The 16,676-nt window shown below is 45.1% G+C and overlaps 1 protein-coding gene across 9 annotated transcripts in view; it reads left to right on the forward strand.

Annotated features, from left to right (window-relative positions):
* LOC109900433 (protocadherin Fat 1) overlaps positions 1 to 16,676 on the forward strand; it is a 94,858-nt gene that overhangs the window by 31,663 nt on the left and 46,519 nt on the right. For 7 of the 9 annotated variants that reach the window (XR_004211992.1, XR_004211993.1, XR_004211994.1 and 4 more), the window contains exons 4-8: positions 2,125 to 2,186; positions 9,541 to 9,870; positions 11,282 to 11,498; positions 11,999 to 12,064; positions 12,919 to 13,058. Coding sequence is in view for 6 of the 9 variants with exons in the window: in XM_031837757.1 (XP_031693617.1) it covers positions 2,125 to 2,186; positions 9,541 to 9,870; positions 11,282 to 11,498; positions 11,999 to 12,064; positions 12,919 to 13,058 (815 nt within the window). In the remaining 3 variants the exon portion in view is untranslated. The remainder of the gene's footprint in view (positions 1 to 2,124; positions 2,187 to 9,540; positions 9,871 to 11,281; positions 11,499 to 11,998; positions 12,065 to 12,918; positions 13,059 to 16,676) is intronic. The other 2 variants (XM_020496118.2, XM_031837761.1) reach the window with 1 other exon arrangement.

Here is a 16,676-nt window from a genome sequence, read left to right on the forward strand (position 1 = left end):
AACAGCCTGGCTGTAATTAATGTCAGCCCCGGCTCAGCCCACTCCTGAGGAGGCTTGCGTGCGTGTGTGTGGGTTTTTCGTCACCTTGTACACTTTCGTCACCTTGTAGAGTCCATGCCCTGATGATTTGAGGCTGTTCTGAGGACAAAGAAGGGGGTACTGTGTACAGTACCTATAGGCATCTGTGTATTTCCAATCCATAAGCCAAATTGATTGTCAAAGGCTGGACGCCTGGAGCTGTGGCTCAGGTAAAGATAGCGTACCTCCCTAAGACTACTACTTCATAGTTGTTGACGCGTGTAACCCCACATCAAAGGACCGCTTTTGAGAGCTAGGAGACAGCTAAGATACTATTTAAAAAAAAAAGATGGCTCCAACCATCCGGATCAATTTAGAGCAACCTTTAAGTTCTACCTCGGTTAAATTTAGCTTCTTGCTAGGATGGAGGTGCAGAGGAGTCAACCCCCGCCCCTTTAATTAAAGCTGTGGAGGATTTTCAGCATGGCACACTTGGCAGCTTGACAAGGGGAACGTGTGTTTGTGTGTGAGCGCAACCCCCTCTCATTGTCAGTCTTTTGGAAGTGTGGGTAATATTAGTGTGTGTGTGTGTGTGTGTGTGAGCTCTTTCATTCTTTGGGAAATGGGGGTAATACGACCACTTTGTTTACGTCCATTGAGATGCCTTGCAAATTGGCCGGTTTTCAGGACAGCCCCACCGATATTCCTTACCTTCTTTTACAAAGAGCCTTGTTCGTTGTGATCTTTTAAAAGCTATGTCACAGTCAGCTGCTAGTCTCAACCCATGACACTACCCGTTGCCAAACTATCCAGCATTGTTACAAGATTTAACAACCGTACAGTGTAGCACATTGACTTAGTTCTTGAGTTTGTTCTGATGGTGGCATGTTGTCAAGAGTCCTTCCTTAATCGCTCACAATTTCCTCGGACAAGCTTTTCCAACTTGTAATGCCTTCATTAACTTTGTTCAATGCTTAAAATGTTTTATTTATTTATTTATTTTACAAAAATAGCTTCGCACACAAGGGAAACACTGTCTTTCTCTAATGCTGATAACTCTTTGTTTTATTTATTTTCAATTCCAAACTTTTTAGGGTATAGTATGAACGAAGCCCTGGGGAGCTCCGGCTCAGTTGAGTCCATTTGCTGTGCAAAGAGCTATTTCGAGAGGTGCTGTAAGTTATGGGCTTGCTATTCCGGTTTGCACCATATGTGCCATTGATGGGCTCGGGTTTCGGAAATTCTTTTTTTTTTTGCTATGATAATCTGTCGCCGCGTGGTCCACCAGCCGGCTCTGGTGCGGTCTGCTCTGGCACGTCTACTCTGTACTCATGTTTACTGCGAGGTTACAATTACGCCAGGAGTGAGAATACACTGCTTATTATCTGGGGAGAAGAGACTGCTGCTCGTGTAGTGTAGCCAGACCCCCCCCCCCCCCCACCCTTCTCTTCTCCCAGCCCTTTGGTTGAATCGGATTTAAAATCAGATCTAAAAAACAAACAAACATGGGATCTCATTCAAAATCCCATGCACTCTTAACAGATGACTCAATACGCTAGAGCTCGGACTTGGAGCTGCAATTGACAGTGTCTGACCTCTGACTGCCTGCTTCTGTATTTGTTCAGCTTGCGGGAAAAAGCCCCAGAGTTTAGAGGCCACGGCTGTTTCAGAGCCCGTTTTAGTGGACCGCCGCGATACTTCACGTCTGGAGGATGGGACTGTGGACTGTCTGGGGCATGGAGGTGACTGGGGGTTTGGAGAACTTTCTACGGGGTCAGTATCTCAGCCCCCATCCTCCTCTCTCACAGGTCATTTAGAAGATGGATTGGATGACATAACCGAACACGGCAAATCAGCAATTCACCCCGGCCCTTTCCCGCTTTAGTGTTAGTTTGGCTATTTTGAGTCTTTAGGAAGCACATCATGCATCTTGTAATGAAGTTCGTCTGCCATTTCAAATATGCCCTTTTTCCTCAATATGGTTTTGTGGTTTCATTTCAAGGAAATGGATATCACGTTGTCCTGTAGTAAGACAAGATAGCATTGACGCAACATTGATACATTGATCACGGCCATAGTACTAACAAACCTCTTTTCCCTCGACAGGTCTACTCACAACTACCTCGAGGAAGCTGGACCGAGAACAGCAGGACGAGCACATTCTTGAGGTAAGCACCTTGTTTTGTCTGGTCTACCACTATCAGAAAGGATGGGGGGGGGGACGGTCTACTTTCTTTTCGGTCTGTCTGTGAGCCCTGGTGTTTGTTTGGATACGCATCAGCAGCATTGCTAATCATAAGAAAGGCCCTCAAGGATGACCTCTTCAGCCGAAACAGACAAATGTCCAAAAGCAACCATTTTAGTTGCCTCTAAACTTTAGCCTTGGCTGGCTTCAACCTCCAACCGACATACTTTGGCCGAGTGCCAAGCGTTGCCAACCAAAGCAAGCGGAGGCACAGAGACGCAGCACATAGTTCCACACTAACCGGCAGAAGGGGGTTTGGGTTTTGATCATGATTCCACCGGTTGAGATTTCCAGGGGGGGAAATCAGGGTGACTGTGCCTTTGTTCTTCGCCAGTGTACCATCTCGGGATCGAGGGAGGCAAACCGGGGCAGGAAGCGAGCCTTCAAAGCTGGGTTGATGTTTAAAATAGTGGATACACTCTGTCTCCCCCCCCCCCTACCCCTCTTCATTCCGTTCCCTCTGCCCCACCTAACCAAACGTTTAACACCAGCACATTTCATGCCAAGATTGAGTAACCAGATTGGGCGCTGCTTAATTACCGTTATAGGAGTTAATGCAATTCGAGGTTCATTGGATGCCGATTTAATGCCAATGTGTGCCCGCATGCCAGCCACTCCCTGGGTTTTCATACTCAATTTACACAGTGGGACACACTCATTTTATTCTGGGACTGGAGATTAAAGATAGTGAGGCAGAGGGGAGGGATCTGTTCTCCGGAGGAAGACATTTTGCTGCCTCTTCCCCCCCCCCCCCCCTTTCTCTCATCCATCCCTATGATAAATGAAATGGCCTGTTCCTAGATTTGAGTGCCGAGTTGCAGAGGCCTCAAGCGAGTGGAAAACAACTAAATTGAAGCCTTTGACACGAAAGCCCTTTAAATTTGTTCAAGTGACCCGGTCAGGATCCCTCTGTATGAACGACCGGGCAGATTCCCAGGACAGAGTCAAAAGCCATCTTTAAGGGGTCATCTCAGGGTCATTGGTTGTTGTGTGACAGTAGATTTAGAGATGAAGAGAGCCGACGGCCAGTGCGTTTTTCCCAACAGGCTCCTGTTTTTACGAATATGTAGCCAGAGCCCATTTTGTTATTACACTGTTAAGCTGTCCCGTTTGACGAAATACTCCGGCAGGCATTAAATAACCACATTAAAATGTTAAGTTCATAGCGCTTTTCCAGTTCTTTCATGTTGGGGGCAAATTAAAATGCACAGCGATATTTGTACACTCGTTTTCTCTTCACGGGGAAAAACCTTATTTATATCTTTTAATCATGCCATACTCCGTGTGTGATTATATATACACAGTTGAAGTCAGATGTTTTACATAGACTTAGGTTGGAGTCTGCTACACACGCCTCTTGGAGGGGGGAACGCAACACCCCGCTACACGCAACTCCCCGTGGAGTGAAAAGGTATGTGACTGCACGTGCGAGTAACGATGACAGAGGCAGAATATATTAATGTTTACAAGGAATTTATTTCCTTCACATGGTCATTTGGGGAAAAGGGGCTGGATGGAACCAAAGCAAAGAAAGTAAAAGTTAAAGAGCCCCCTCTCCTACCTACACACAACTAACCTAACTAGCACCACCTGGTGCACTAACCAAAATACAGGGGATGGTCCGCCCAGGTTTTACCTAGTTTGCATAGACATAGTATATACTATGGGCAGGCCTCTTGCCTAAGCGCTCCCAAGGTGCCTACCCCTTCCCCCCCCTGAGAACAAGTGAAACAGAATAATACAAACTTAGAGTGAACAATAGAACAATAGTTCACTAGTCAAACACACAGTCCTATGGCATACACAAACGTCAGGATCAGCTACAAAATACTTTACAAAAATTCATACATACCAAGAAGCTCTCTCCTAACAAATGTACTCTGGCTTTTAAATCTGCAGAATGAGTCAGTAATTGACGAGAGGGCGGGGTCAGAGCTCCAATCTGCACTGGAGCTGACCAATCGGCTGCTTTGGACTTCAGGAAGCCAGTTCCTGAAGTACACACAAACACATACAAACCCACAACACAGAAACTGGAACGTAACAGAGTCATTAAAACTTGTTTTTCAACCACTCCACAAATTTCTTGTTAACAAACTATAGCTTTGGCAAGTCGGTTAGGACATCTACTTTGTGCATGGCACAGATACATTTTCCAACAATTCTTTACAGACAGATTATTTCACTTATACTTCACTGTATCGCAATTCCAGTGGGTCAGAAGTTTGTGTCTTTAAACAGCTTGGAAAATTCCATAAAATAATGTAATGGCTTTAGAAGCTTCTGATGGGCTAATTGACATCATTTGAGTCAATTAGAGGTGTACCTGTGGATGTATTTCAAGGCCTACCTTCAAACTCAGTGCCTCTTTGCTTGACGTCATGAGAAAATCAAAAGAAATCAGCCAAGACCTCAGAAAAATAATTGTAGACCTCCACAAGTCTAGTTCATCCTTGGGAGCAATTTTCAAATGCCTGAAGGTACCACGTTCATCTGTACAAACAATTGTACGCAAGTATAAACACCATGCGACCACGCAGCTGTCATACCCCTCAGGAAGGAGATGCGTTCTGTCTCCTAGAGATGAGCGTACTTTGGTGTATCCAGAAAAACAGCAAAGGACCTTGTGACGATGCTGGAGGAAACCGGTACAAAAGTATCTTTGTCCATAGTAAAGAGTCCTATATCGACAGAACCTGAAAGGTCGCTCAGCAAGGAAGAAGCCACTGCTCCACAACCGCCATAAAAAAGCCAGACTACAGTTTGCAACTGCACATGGGTACAACGATTGTACTTTTTGGAGAAATGTCCTCTGGTCTGATGAAACAAAAGTAGAAAGGACCATCGTTATGTTTGGAGGAAAAAGGAGGAGGCTTGCAAGCCGAAGAACACCATCCCAACCGTGAAGCATGGGAGTAGTAGTATCATGTTGTGGGGGTGCTTTGCTGCGGGAGGGTCTGGTGCACTTCACAAAACAGATGGCATCTTGAGGAAGGGAAATTATGTGGATATATTGAAGCAACATCTCAAGACATCAGTCAGGAAGTTAAAGCTTAGTTGCAAATGGGTCTTCCAAATGGACAATGACCCCCAACATACTTCTAAAGTTGTGGCAAAATGGCTTAAGGACAAAAAAAGTCAAGGTATTGGAGTGGCCATCACAAAACCCTGACCTCAGTCCCATAGAAAATGTGTAGGCAAAACTGAAAGCGTGTGCGAGCAAGGAGGCTTATAAACCTGAGTCAGTTACACAAGGTCGCAATTGTAAATGAGAACTTGTTCTCAACTTGCCTACCTGGTTAAATAAAGCTGAAATAAATAAAACAAAAACACCAGCTCTGTCAGGAAGAATGAGACAAAATTCACCAAACTTATTGTGGGATGCTTGTGGAAGTCTACCTGAAACGTTTGACCCAAATTAAACTATTTAAAGGCAATGCTACCAAATACTAATTGCGTGTATGTAAACTTACTGACCCACTGAGAATGTGATGAAAGAAATAAAAGCTGAAATAAATCATTCTCTTATTATTTTGACATTTCACATTCTTAAAATAAAGTGGTGATCCTAACTGACCGAAGACAGGGATTTTTTTTATTTTTACAAAGGATTAAATGTTAGGAATTGTGAAAAGCTAGGTTTAAATGTATTTGGCTAAGGTGCATGTAAACTTCTGACTTCAGCTGTGTGTATATGTATGTGTCTGTATGTATTTTTGTTGTAGTTATAATGAATGATTATATAATAACTTTACAGCTTTCATTTGATCTACTGCTCCACGGGAGTAAAATATATAATTTTTTTTAAAGGGGAAAAAAAGCAATTTGACGCAAGTACCTTTTGACCTAAATACTTTAGATGTGGGTAAGTGGTAACAGAGCTACGGTGACGCCTTTTGTCTCAAATGGCACCCTATTCCCTATGCAGTGCACTTCTTTTGACTAAGACCCATAGGGTGCCTTTTGGGACGAAGACCTTTGCTCCTAGCCTGGCCTCCTAGCAGAGTCTGGCTGGTAACCATAGCGACTTCAGAACATGTGGATCAAGGGAAGCGGGGGGGGGGGGTGGTCGGGGGCTGGCTGACTGTGCAGGCCTTGTTTGCACCAGATGCCGTAAGGGGAGTTGGAGTGGATGTGGGGGCGGGGGGGGGGGGTTATGATGAGGTGAGGGTTGGTAGGTGGTGGTGTGTGTGTACGTGCTTGCGTCTGTGCATGTGTGCACATGCCAGTGTGTATGTGTGTGAGTGCCACTGGCAGTGGGAGTGGGGGAGGTCTCTGAATGAGCAAACGGCAGGCTGATCTTGGTGAGTGTGTGTTGGCTTCAGCGGCAGGGTGACAGGCCTGAGAACAGGGAGGGAGAGAGAGAGAGAGAGAGAGAGAGAGGAAACAACAAAGGAGATATGTTAGATATGCTCGCCCAGACCTGAAAGAGAGGCAAGTTGAATGTTTTGATCATAGGCCTATCTATACACCAACTTCACAAGTCCCTATAGTCTCAGCCACTTCCATGATTAATGCCTGTGTGTCTAGGCACTAACGTTTCACTAAAATCAGACTTGAGAGTTGTCCGCCATTTGACCAGGGGTTTTTCGCAACAGGTGCAACAGTGCGCGCCAAGCGTAAACATTTGCTTACGAAAAGCCCGAGAACCATTGCGACACTGTCTTGACGTTGTTGTGACTGTCTGTCTGACAGACACAGAGACTGGCCTCTGGTAAAGACGTTGTTTTGAAAGAGTAGGATGTGCCGATGAGCAACTGTCTTGCAGGGCTTGGGAAGCGCGCATGCATGTACACTCACATACACCATCCCTCCCTCTCTCACACACACACACACACACACACACACACACACACACACACACACACACACACACACACACACACACAAACTCCCTCTGACAAGGTAAAAATCTGTTGTTCTGCCTCTGAAAAAGGCAGTTAACCCTCTGTGCCCTGTACGGTATCACAGAGTTCAGTTTGTCTTTGTAATTGATGCTCCCGTCTTGTCTCTCCAGTCGCTCGCCATAATTACCATTCAGCCTGCGTCCCAAATGGCCTCCCCATTCCCTATTTAATGCACTACTTTTGCCCGGAGACCTGTGGGCCCCTGGTCGAAGGAAGTGCACTATATCGGGAATAGGATACCATTTGGGACGCATCACACATACAGCAGAGTTCACCTGTTAACGTTAGCCGGGTCCTCGTCTTCAGCTTTTTTCAATCCACTGCTTTGATTTCACAAAGGGAACCGGGAACGGTGGACAAAGTGTGTGTGTACACAATGGCACTCTATTCCCTGTATAGTGCACTACTTTTGAACAGGACACATAGGGCTCTGGTCAAAAGTAGTGCACTACTTAGATGTAGGGCACTATTTAGGACGCATGTAAAATATAATCAGAAACGGGGCCAAATGAACTCATCTGCTCGTAATGGCAATGTTCATTACAGAATATGAGAATACGGGCCAGCGCACCGGCAACACTGCTCCCGAGAGGTGCATGCCGCCTCGAACTCGAATGGTCCTCGTCGTCCTATTTCATTAATTTTGTTCGGGCAAATAGCTCGGACAACCTCGGACTGACTAGGCGTGGGGAAACAAAAACACATTATGCCGCTAATCGTCGCTGCTAGTGCCAAATAGTGTGACCACCAACCCCCCCCTATTTTGCTGTAGCGCCGAGCAGATGGTTTTAAATGACTGTTGTTCAGCTCTCTATTTTTATTTCTGACGCTTTGAGATAGATAGACGAAACCCCAGTTTAGTTTCCCAGTTACTCAGAATGTTTAAGTGTTGTGTTTTGTTTGGGTCAGCTAAGCTTATTGCTGACTGAGTACTTTAAGCTGTCTCGGCTGTGCATTTCATTTGAAAGATTAGACATCATTCAGATATTAAGCCAGGCCAAATTAACAAAGTGTTTAAACAGCTGAGTGTTCCAACTACCAAGTGTTAACTACTGTTAAAACTAACTTATGTCTCTCCGGCAATTTGTAGGCTGTAAGGTTTCATTATTATTTTGGAACTATTTTTCAAACAATTGTTTCTCCCTTGGCTTTCCAAAGGGGTGAACACATCATGCCACTGGTGTTTTTTGTTGTTGTTGTCATTGCCTGGTCTCTGATCAGTTTGTGCCACATGACAATTACCATAGGAGTTGGCAAGACTTCACAAACTGATTTGGGACCAGGCTGGAGTATGATACCTAATAGTTATATCACTGTGAGGAAGGAAACATCCAAATAGATGAAAAGCTGTTTTTCCTCCTTGTGCCTGGTTGGATGGTGATACATGTATCAAGTAAACCCATTTAACAGAATATGCAGTTTTTGGAGCACTAAGGAGACATTGCTCACCAAGGAGACGGGGGGGGGGGGGCCTGCTACATCTCCCAAATAACGACGAGTCTCATTCCTCTGCGGCAGAAAAAGCAAAAGCGAGTGTGGTCTTTTGGACCGTCTTGTTGCGCTCGCATCAGAGAGAAAGGCAAAACTGTGACTTGCCTCTCGCATTCATTGAATCCATTCACCGTATAAAAAAAAAAACGAGCGGCTGAAAGGGAAAGAAAGAAGGTAAGGGAACAATTCAATTTCAATAAGCGAGCGAGTGAATAAACAGCCTGTTCCCTTTTGCATATTGGTTCCCGGAAGCACAGCGTGGGTCTTTGAATAAGATGACTCGCTAATCTCGGGAAGGAATTGCTTCAATTTTGGCAGCCAATTTACTAACGGAGAAACATTTGTGTGAACAGCAATGAAATGAGGTGGGGGGGGGGGGGGGAGAAAGCGAGTTTTACTTTTTTACCTCCGCTCTCTTAAATTAATTCAAGGCCTTTGAATAAGGAACGTCCTCAATCAAACGGTAGAGCTCCTGTCATTACATATTCAAGAGATGCGGAGCGTACTGCTTACACATATGTGTGCCATTATTGCCTGCCCCCCCCCACACCCCTTTCCTCTGCACTATATGCATTGTTTCGCTAAACTGGTTTCAAACATGGCTTTAATTGGAAATGTTTACGTGACAAATCTTCCCAACGTTACATGAGTATGTGGGACACAACGTCAGAATGTGAAATGTGGTGACATTCTACTATTGACTGTTGGCCTTAACACTTCATTCACAGAAATAAGTTGACAGCTTTGCGTTTCCCTCTTTTCCCTCTATTTCCATATTTTCCCCTATTTTTTTTTTTCCAATCGTATTAAAGTCACAGTCAACATAGTTCCCACACTCTCATTCTAATTCCATGTTTTCCCCCAACTTTTCCCTAATAGATCACCGTCACCGACCACGGGGTTCCCGCCAAATCCACCACGGTCCGCGTCATCGTCAAAGTCCTGGACGAGAACGACAACCGGCCGCAGTTCCTGGAGAAGATCTACAAGATCAAGCTTCCGGAACGGGAGAAACCAGAAAAGGACCGGGCTCTGAAGCGGGATCCTGTGTACCGGGTGATCGCCTCGGACCGCGACGAGGGGGCCAACTCTGAGATCTCGTATTCCATCGAGGAGGGAGATGAGCATGGGAAGTTCTTCATCGAGCCAAAGACGGGTCTGGTGTCGTCCAAGAAGTTCTCCTCTGCCGGGGAGTATGACATCCTCACCGTGAGTAGCCTAGCGCATTTGGATTCGTAGTTTGTATACTCTGGATTTTTCGTGAGGAAATTCCTCCACATTTTATACTGAACAAACATATAAACGCTACATTTTACTGAGTTAACAGTTCATATAAAGAAATTAGTCAATTGAAATGCATTCATTAGGCCCTAATCTATGGATTTCACATTATTGGGCAGGGGCGTAACCATGGGAGGGCATAGGACCACCCACTTGGGAGCCAGGCCCACCCACTTGGGAGCCAGGCCCACCCACTTGGGAGCCAGGCCAACCCACTGGGGAGCCAGGCCCAGCCAATCAGAATGAGTTTTCCCCTACAAAGGGGCTTTATTACAGACAGTTTCATCAGATGGGTGGCTGGTCTCAGATGATCTCTCAGGTGATGAAGCCGGACGTGGAGGTCCTGAGCTGACGTGGTTACACGTGGTCTGCGGTTGTGAGGCCCGTTGGACGTACTGCTAAATTCTCTAAAATGACGTTGGAGGCGGCTTATGGTAGAGAATTGAACATTAACTTCTCTGGCAAAAGCTCTGCAGTCAGAATGCAAATTGCTAGCTCCCTCAAAATGTAGACATCTGTGGCATTGTGTTGTGTGAGACAACTGCACATTTAAGAGTGGCCTTTTATTGTACCCAGCGCAAGATGCATCTGTGTAATGATCATGCTGTTTAATCAGCTCCTTGATATCCCACACCTGTCAGGTGGATGGATTATCTTGGTGCACAATATTTGAGAGAAATAAACTTTTGGTGCATATGGAACATTTTTAAGATCTTTTATTTCAGCTCGTGAAACTTTACATGTTGCACTTTATATTTTTGTTCTGTATAGTTGGGGAGAAGTCGCTTAGGATTTTATTTAGCTTTTAAAGGAATGTCAATGTACATTCTGAGTTAAATGACATCTTTAAACTAGAGCCAGTGTTTTAGAGAATTACTTAACAAATCATTTACTTGGTACATTTCCAATGTACCTGCCAAATTGCATTTGTTGATAACCTTTTGATGCTTAGGATAGTCACAGTATTTTTTACGTCGTAGTACTTTTGGGCCAATGTTGCCTGTGATAGATAGATAGATTTATCTCACATGACACAATAAGCTCCACCGACACCTGTTTAACGGGGAACGCCATGGTAACAGGTGTTCTGCTCTGTTGTTGTTTTTCCCCATGTGGGCTGGCTGACCGTTCTTTGACCCCCTTTGCCTATTTGTCTCTGTCTCTCACTATTTCTCTCTCTCTCTCGCTCTCTCTCTCGCCCCCTGCCCCCCCCCTACCTGTGTTTTACTTGAAGTATTTAAATTCATGCTTTTAAGTGCTCTCCCCTGGGAGTCCAATGCATCTTGTTGTATAATTTTGCTACCCAAATCAATTCAAATCAATTCATTCCCTCTATCAGATCAAAGCGGTGGACAACGGACGCCCCCAGAAGTCGTCCACCTGCCGGCTGCACATCGAGTGGATCCCCAAGCCAGAGGTGGCGGCCGGCGCGCGCCCCCTGGCCTTCGAGGAGCCCCCCTTCTTCTTCTCGGTGATGGAGAGCGACCCCGTGGCGCACATGGTGGGGGTCATCACCACGGAGACGTCGGACACGCCCGTCTGGTTCGAAATCACAGGTGAAGCCTTGGCGAGTGGGCGCAGGGGTTTTGTTTTAGGTTGTGTGTGGGTGGGTCTGTGCATACGCGCAAGGGTGTGTATTTGTTTAAGTTGAGTGCATTCTAGAAGGAGATTCATCTAGTTTTATAGTCAAGGGAAGACATCCCCGGCATAGATTCTTGTAGCATTCTTCTTAGCACTAACCCTAGCAAGCGAATGTGAGTGTGTAGTCTACAAACCCAAAAACCTACAAACCTATATACATGTCTTTTTTTCTCCTTTCTCACTGTAATAATGGAATCTCTAATGGGGACCTCCTTTGCACGGTGACTGTTAACATCTCTGCTGCATAAACTCTTCCTGACATTTCCTGGATGTACTTCTCCCCCTCCCCTTCTTCTAACCAACGTTTGACTGACACCTCTCTCTCTCTTTTTTTCTATGTTCTCTGCTTCTCTTCTTTTCTCCTTTGGGAATGTCTCTTTCTCTCTCTCTCTCTTACTGGATTTGGTTTGTCCAGAAGGAGACATAGAGGAAGTCTTTTACATCGTTCAGATGGCTTGCGACCTCAACTGTACAGCGGAAGGTAGATCTGCCGTAATGGGATCTCTCTACTGTCATTGGCTGTATTAAGTGATCTCTCTAATACCATTGGTTGTATTAAGAGGTCGTTGACTGTGATGTCTGTCACGCAGACCTGGGTTCAAATACTATTTGGAATTGTTTAAACTACATTAGCTGTGCTTGTCTGAGCTTGCCTGGCTTAATAGTCCAATGGGGTAGTCCCAGCAGCGCAAACCCCGCCCATCTGACGCTCCGTGCAGGCTAGAGCAAACGCTCAAAAGTATTTGAATGATTCCGAATAGTGTTTGAACCCAGTTGTGCTGTCACGTGCCCGTGGTTGAGCTTGTGCATCGTTTCCGTCGTTCTTGTGATCGTGTGACAACCGATTTACATAAACACATATACCGCACATGAACATACGGCTCCATTATTGTATACGTACCGTATGTGTTTCATTTGTGGAATCTATTGCCACATGCAGCTAACGGTATGTGCTTGATGTATACACATCGTACCACTTACACGTATGGTTCCCTAATGAGCCTGGAAAGTTAACATGACCACCGGGAAATGTATTCACATTGTTGATGCATAGCGCTTCTGTATGTATCAACAATAGGGATTGTGTTGCTTATTATATTGATATAAGCAACCGTACGGATAATATACACATTATTATGCATGGAATACATACAGTTGATGTATAAGGGCCTCTAGAATTACGCCACGGCCAAACCTGAACCGTATGTCACTGTTAGCTTACCTAGCTCCAGTGCTGCGTCATCGTTTAAACAGGTGATGATCAGCCCCACTCTTTTCCTGTCCATTTTAATTGTGCACCCCGCCCTAACCCTTCCCCTCCATCGTTTCCACCAGGTGGGAACTACGACAGCCGCTTTGACGTGGGCAAAGCCAGTGGGACCCTGATCGTGGCGAGGCCCCTCGACGCCGAGCAGAAATCCAATTACAACCTGACAGTGGAGGCAACGGACGGCACCCGATTCGTCAGCACCCGGGTAATTGGAACGTTTGTTGATGGCTGTAGAGTTTGTCACGGATCCTATGAGGTGGGATGGAAAAGGGATAGATTGTGGAAACATTCATGGGAATGAGATGTTGGGTCTGCTTGAGACGGAGAGTTCCTGTGGTGTGTCCAGAGGTTTGGATGGTTTTGGCTGTTACAGATCATTGCAAGGCTTGTCACTATGGACAAAAAGAGGATTTATTTTTGTGTGTTTTCGGGGAGGAAAGGATTATGGAAACATTTCTGAAATGAAATGGTAGAGCTAAGTTTGCATGAGGGTTCCTATTGCATTCTGTCGTTTTGGATGCTTGTGTTTTCATGGCTTTATTCTCCCTTAAATAGTGCATAGTGGCTTCCCTCACAAAATCCAGAAAATAGATTCTGGAAACATAGACAGACAGACAGACGAGGGGGTAAAGCAAGGAGGTGGGTCTTGAGTGAGGTCAGAAATTCCGTGCGCCCATCCATCTCCTGTTTTTGATTAGACTCGCGGGTGGGTCAACACCTCACCGGGTGTACTCCAGGTGCTCGCTTTTCCAAACTTTGCCCCGAACGTCATACCATGTGCTTGGCGGACATTCCTTCTTCTCTCAGTCCACATCTACCGTCCCTATAGTGCACTTTATAGGGAACAAGGTTCCATTTGGGACACCGGCCAGGAGCGTTCGGAACGCTTTCTTGGCAGACCAGCTCCGGGATTCTTCCATTGTCTCATTCCTGAAGGGCTGAGGAGCGAAGGAGGAAGAAAGAGAGGGCGGGAGGAACGGTGCCTGTCTAGCCAGGCGCTTTTTAAAAAGTGTGCATTCCACAGACCCGTGTCTGCAGTTACACCCCTCCTTACCCCTCACTGATCCTTTTCTCTCTCTCTCTCTCTCTCTCTCTCTCTCGCGCTCTCTCTCTCTCTCGGGAGACATGAAAGTGCATTGAGTTCTCCTGAAAAGGCTAAAGAAAAGTGCAGGTCCACACCACATTCTTTTATCCAGAGATTAACATTCTCTTGAGGTTAGAAGCGGACAGATCTGTAAGGGTTTTATAAAAATCCGCAATTAGTCACCTCCAACTCATGGCAGATTCATAATGATATTGCTATTATGTGATATGTTAAAAGTGAAATTGTTAACATGTTGGCCTTTCTGTTTCCCATCCAGAGTCCAGAACCGGGTTTCAAACAGTATTTGTTTACTTTCAAAGTGTTTCATTGTGCCTGCCTGGTGACAGGTTTGCTCTTTTGGGACTATCCTATTCGTTCCGTTGCACCAGGCAGGCTCAATAAAAGTATTTGAATGAAAACAAACACTATTTCAACCCAGGTCCCTATCCATATCCATAGTCACTGTCTCAGGCCGATGGAACTCCGGAAAAATTCAAAGTGTTCTGTGCCTCTTCTCAAAAGCATTCAGAGATCCGTTGTGGATGAAAAAAGCAACAACTCTACTTGTTGTCTCTGCCTGTGAATAGAGCCTTTTATCATGTGGCCCTGTGCTCCACCGAGCCCCTGTCAGCCTGCTGGGTTGGGGCGGCGAGGCGGGCGGCGGTGTTTTCCACAGCCCGCTGACGGAAGCGTCGGCTAAATGGAGGCTTCAGATTCGTCACAGAGCACCCTATTGTCGTGTGGAGAGGGAGAGAGACACACACACACACAGGCAAATGCGCACACAGATACAACTACATACATGCTTGCATATCTGCACACTCACATACACACACACACAAATACAGTACCAGTCAAAAGTTTAGACACACCTACTCATTCCAGGGTTTTTCTTTATTTTTACTATTTACTACATTGTAGTATAATAGTGAAGACATCACAACTATAAAATAACAAATATGGAATCATGTAGTAACCAAAAAAGTGTTAAACAAATGAAATATATTTTAGATTTGAGATTTTTCAAAGTAGACACCCTTTACCTTGATGACATCGTTGCACACTTTTGGCATTTTCTCAACCAGCTTCACCTGGAATGCTTTTCCAACAGGCTTGAATTAGTTCCCACATATGCTGAGCACTTGTTGGCTGCATTTCCCTCACTCTGCGGTTCAACTCATCCCAAACCATCTCAATTGGATGGAGGTCATGTGATTGTGGAGGCCAGGTCATCTGATGCAGCACTCCATCACTCTCCTTCTTGGTAAAATAGCCCTTACACAGCCTGGAGGTGTGTTGGGTCATTGTCCTGTTAAAAAATAAATGATAGTCCCACTAAGCGCAAACCAGATGGGATGTCGTATCGCTGCAGACTGCTGTGGTAGCTATGCTGGTTAAGTTTGCCCTAAATCCTAAATAAATCACTAACAGTGTCACCAGCAAAGCACCCCCACACCCTCACACCTCCTCCTACATGCTTCACGGTGGGAACCACACATGCGGGGATCATCCGTTCACCTACTCTGTATCTCACAAAGACACGGCGGTTGGAACCAAAAATCTCATTCTGACTCATCAGACCAAAGGACAGATTTCCACTGCTCTAATGTCCATTGCTTGTGTTTCTTGGCCCAAGCAAGTCTCTTCTTCTTATTGGTGTCCTTTAGAAGTGGTTTCTTTGCAGCAATTCGACCATGAAGGCCTGATTCACACAGTCTCCTCTGAACAGTTGATGTTGAAATGTGTCTGTTACTTGAATTCTGTGAAGCATTTATTTGGGCTGCAATTTCTGAGGATGGTAACTCTAATGAACGTATCCTCTGCAGCAGAGGTAAATCTGGGTCTTGCTTTCCTGTGGCGGTCCTCATGAGAGCCAGTTTCATCATAGCGCTTGATGGAACTTGATCAAACTGCGTTTGAAGAAACTTTCTTAGTTCTTGACATTTTCCGCATTGACTAACCATGTCATAAAGTAATTATGGACTGTCGTTTCTCTTTGCATATTTGAGCTGTTCTTGCCATAATATGGACTTGGTCTGTTACCAAATAGGGCTATCTTCTCTATACCACCTCTACCTTTTCACAACACAACTGATTGGCATTAAATGCATTAAGAAGGAAAGAAATTCCACAAATTAACTTTTGACAAGGCACACCTGTTAATTGAAATGCATTCCAGGTTACTACCTCAAGCTGGTTGAGAGAATGCCAAGAGTGTGCTCATCAAGGCAAAGGGTGGCTTCTTTTTGATTTGTTTAATACTTTTTTTTGAGGTACTACATGATTCCATATGTGTTATTTCATATTTTTTGATGTCTTCGCTATTATTCTACAATGTGGAAAATAGTAAAAAATAAAGAGAAACCCTTGAACGATTAGGTATGTTCAAACTTTTGACTGGTACTGTACGTGCTTACATATGCACACCCACACACACTCCTTATGATCTTCGAGGAGAATTGACTTCAGCAGACACCTCCTCCATTTCCCTCTGTCCCAGTCCATGCAGTGACTTATTAATCACATTTAGTCAAGTTTAGAAGACACATCCGAGGAAATATCAGGTATCGCTGATTCCCTGATCAGTTCTTTCCTCGGCCAGAGAGGGAGTGAGTCTCAAATGGCACCCTATTCCCTATATAGTGACTAGTCCACAGGGCTCTGGTCAAAAGTAGTGCATTTTATAGGAAAAAGGGTTGCATTTGTGACGCAGTCGTGTTTTTGACCAGTTGGACGGCG

Source organism: Oncorhynchus kisutch, linkage group LG12 (genome assembly GCF_002021735.2).
Source record: "Oncorhynchus kisutch isolate 150728-3 linkage group LG12, Okis_V2, whole genome shotgun sequence".
Classification (NCBI taxonomy): Eukaryota; Metazoa; Chordata; class Actinopteri; order Salmoniformes; family Salmonidae; genus Oncorhynchus; species Oncorhynchus kisutch.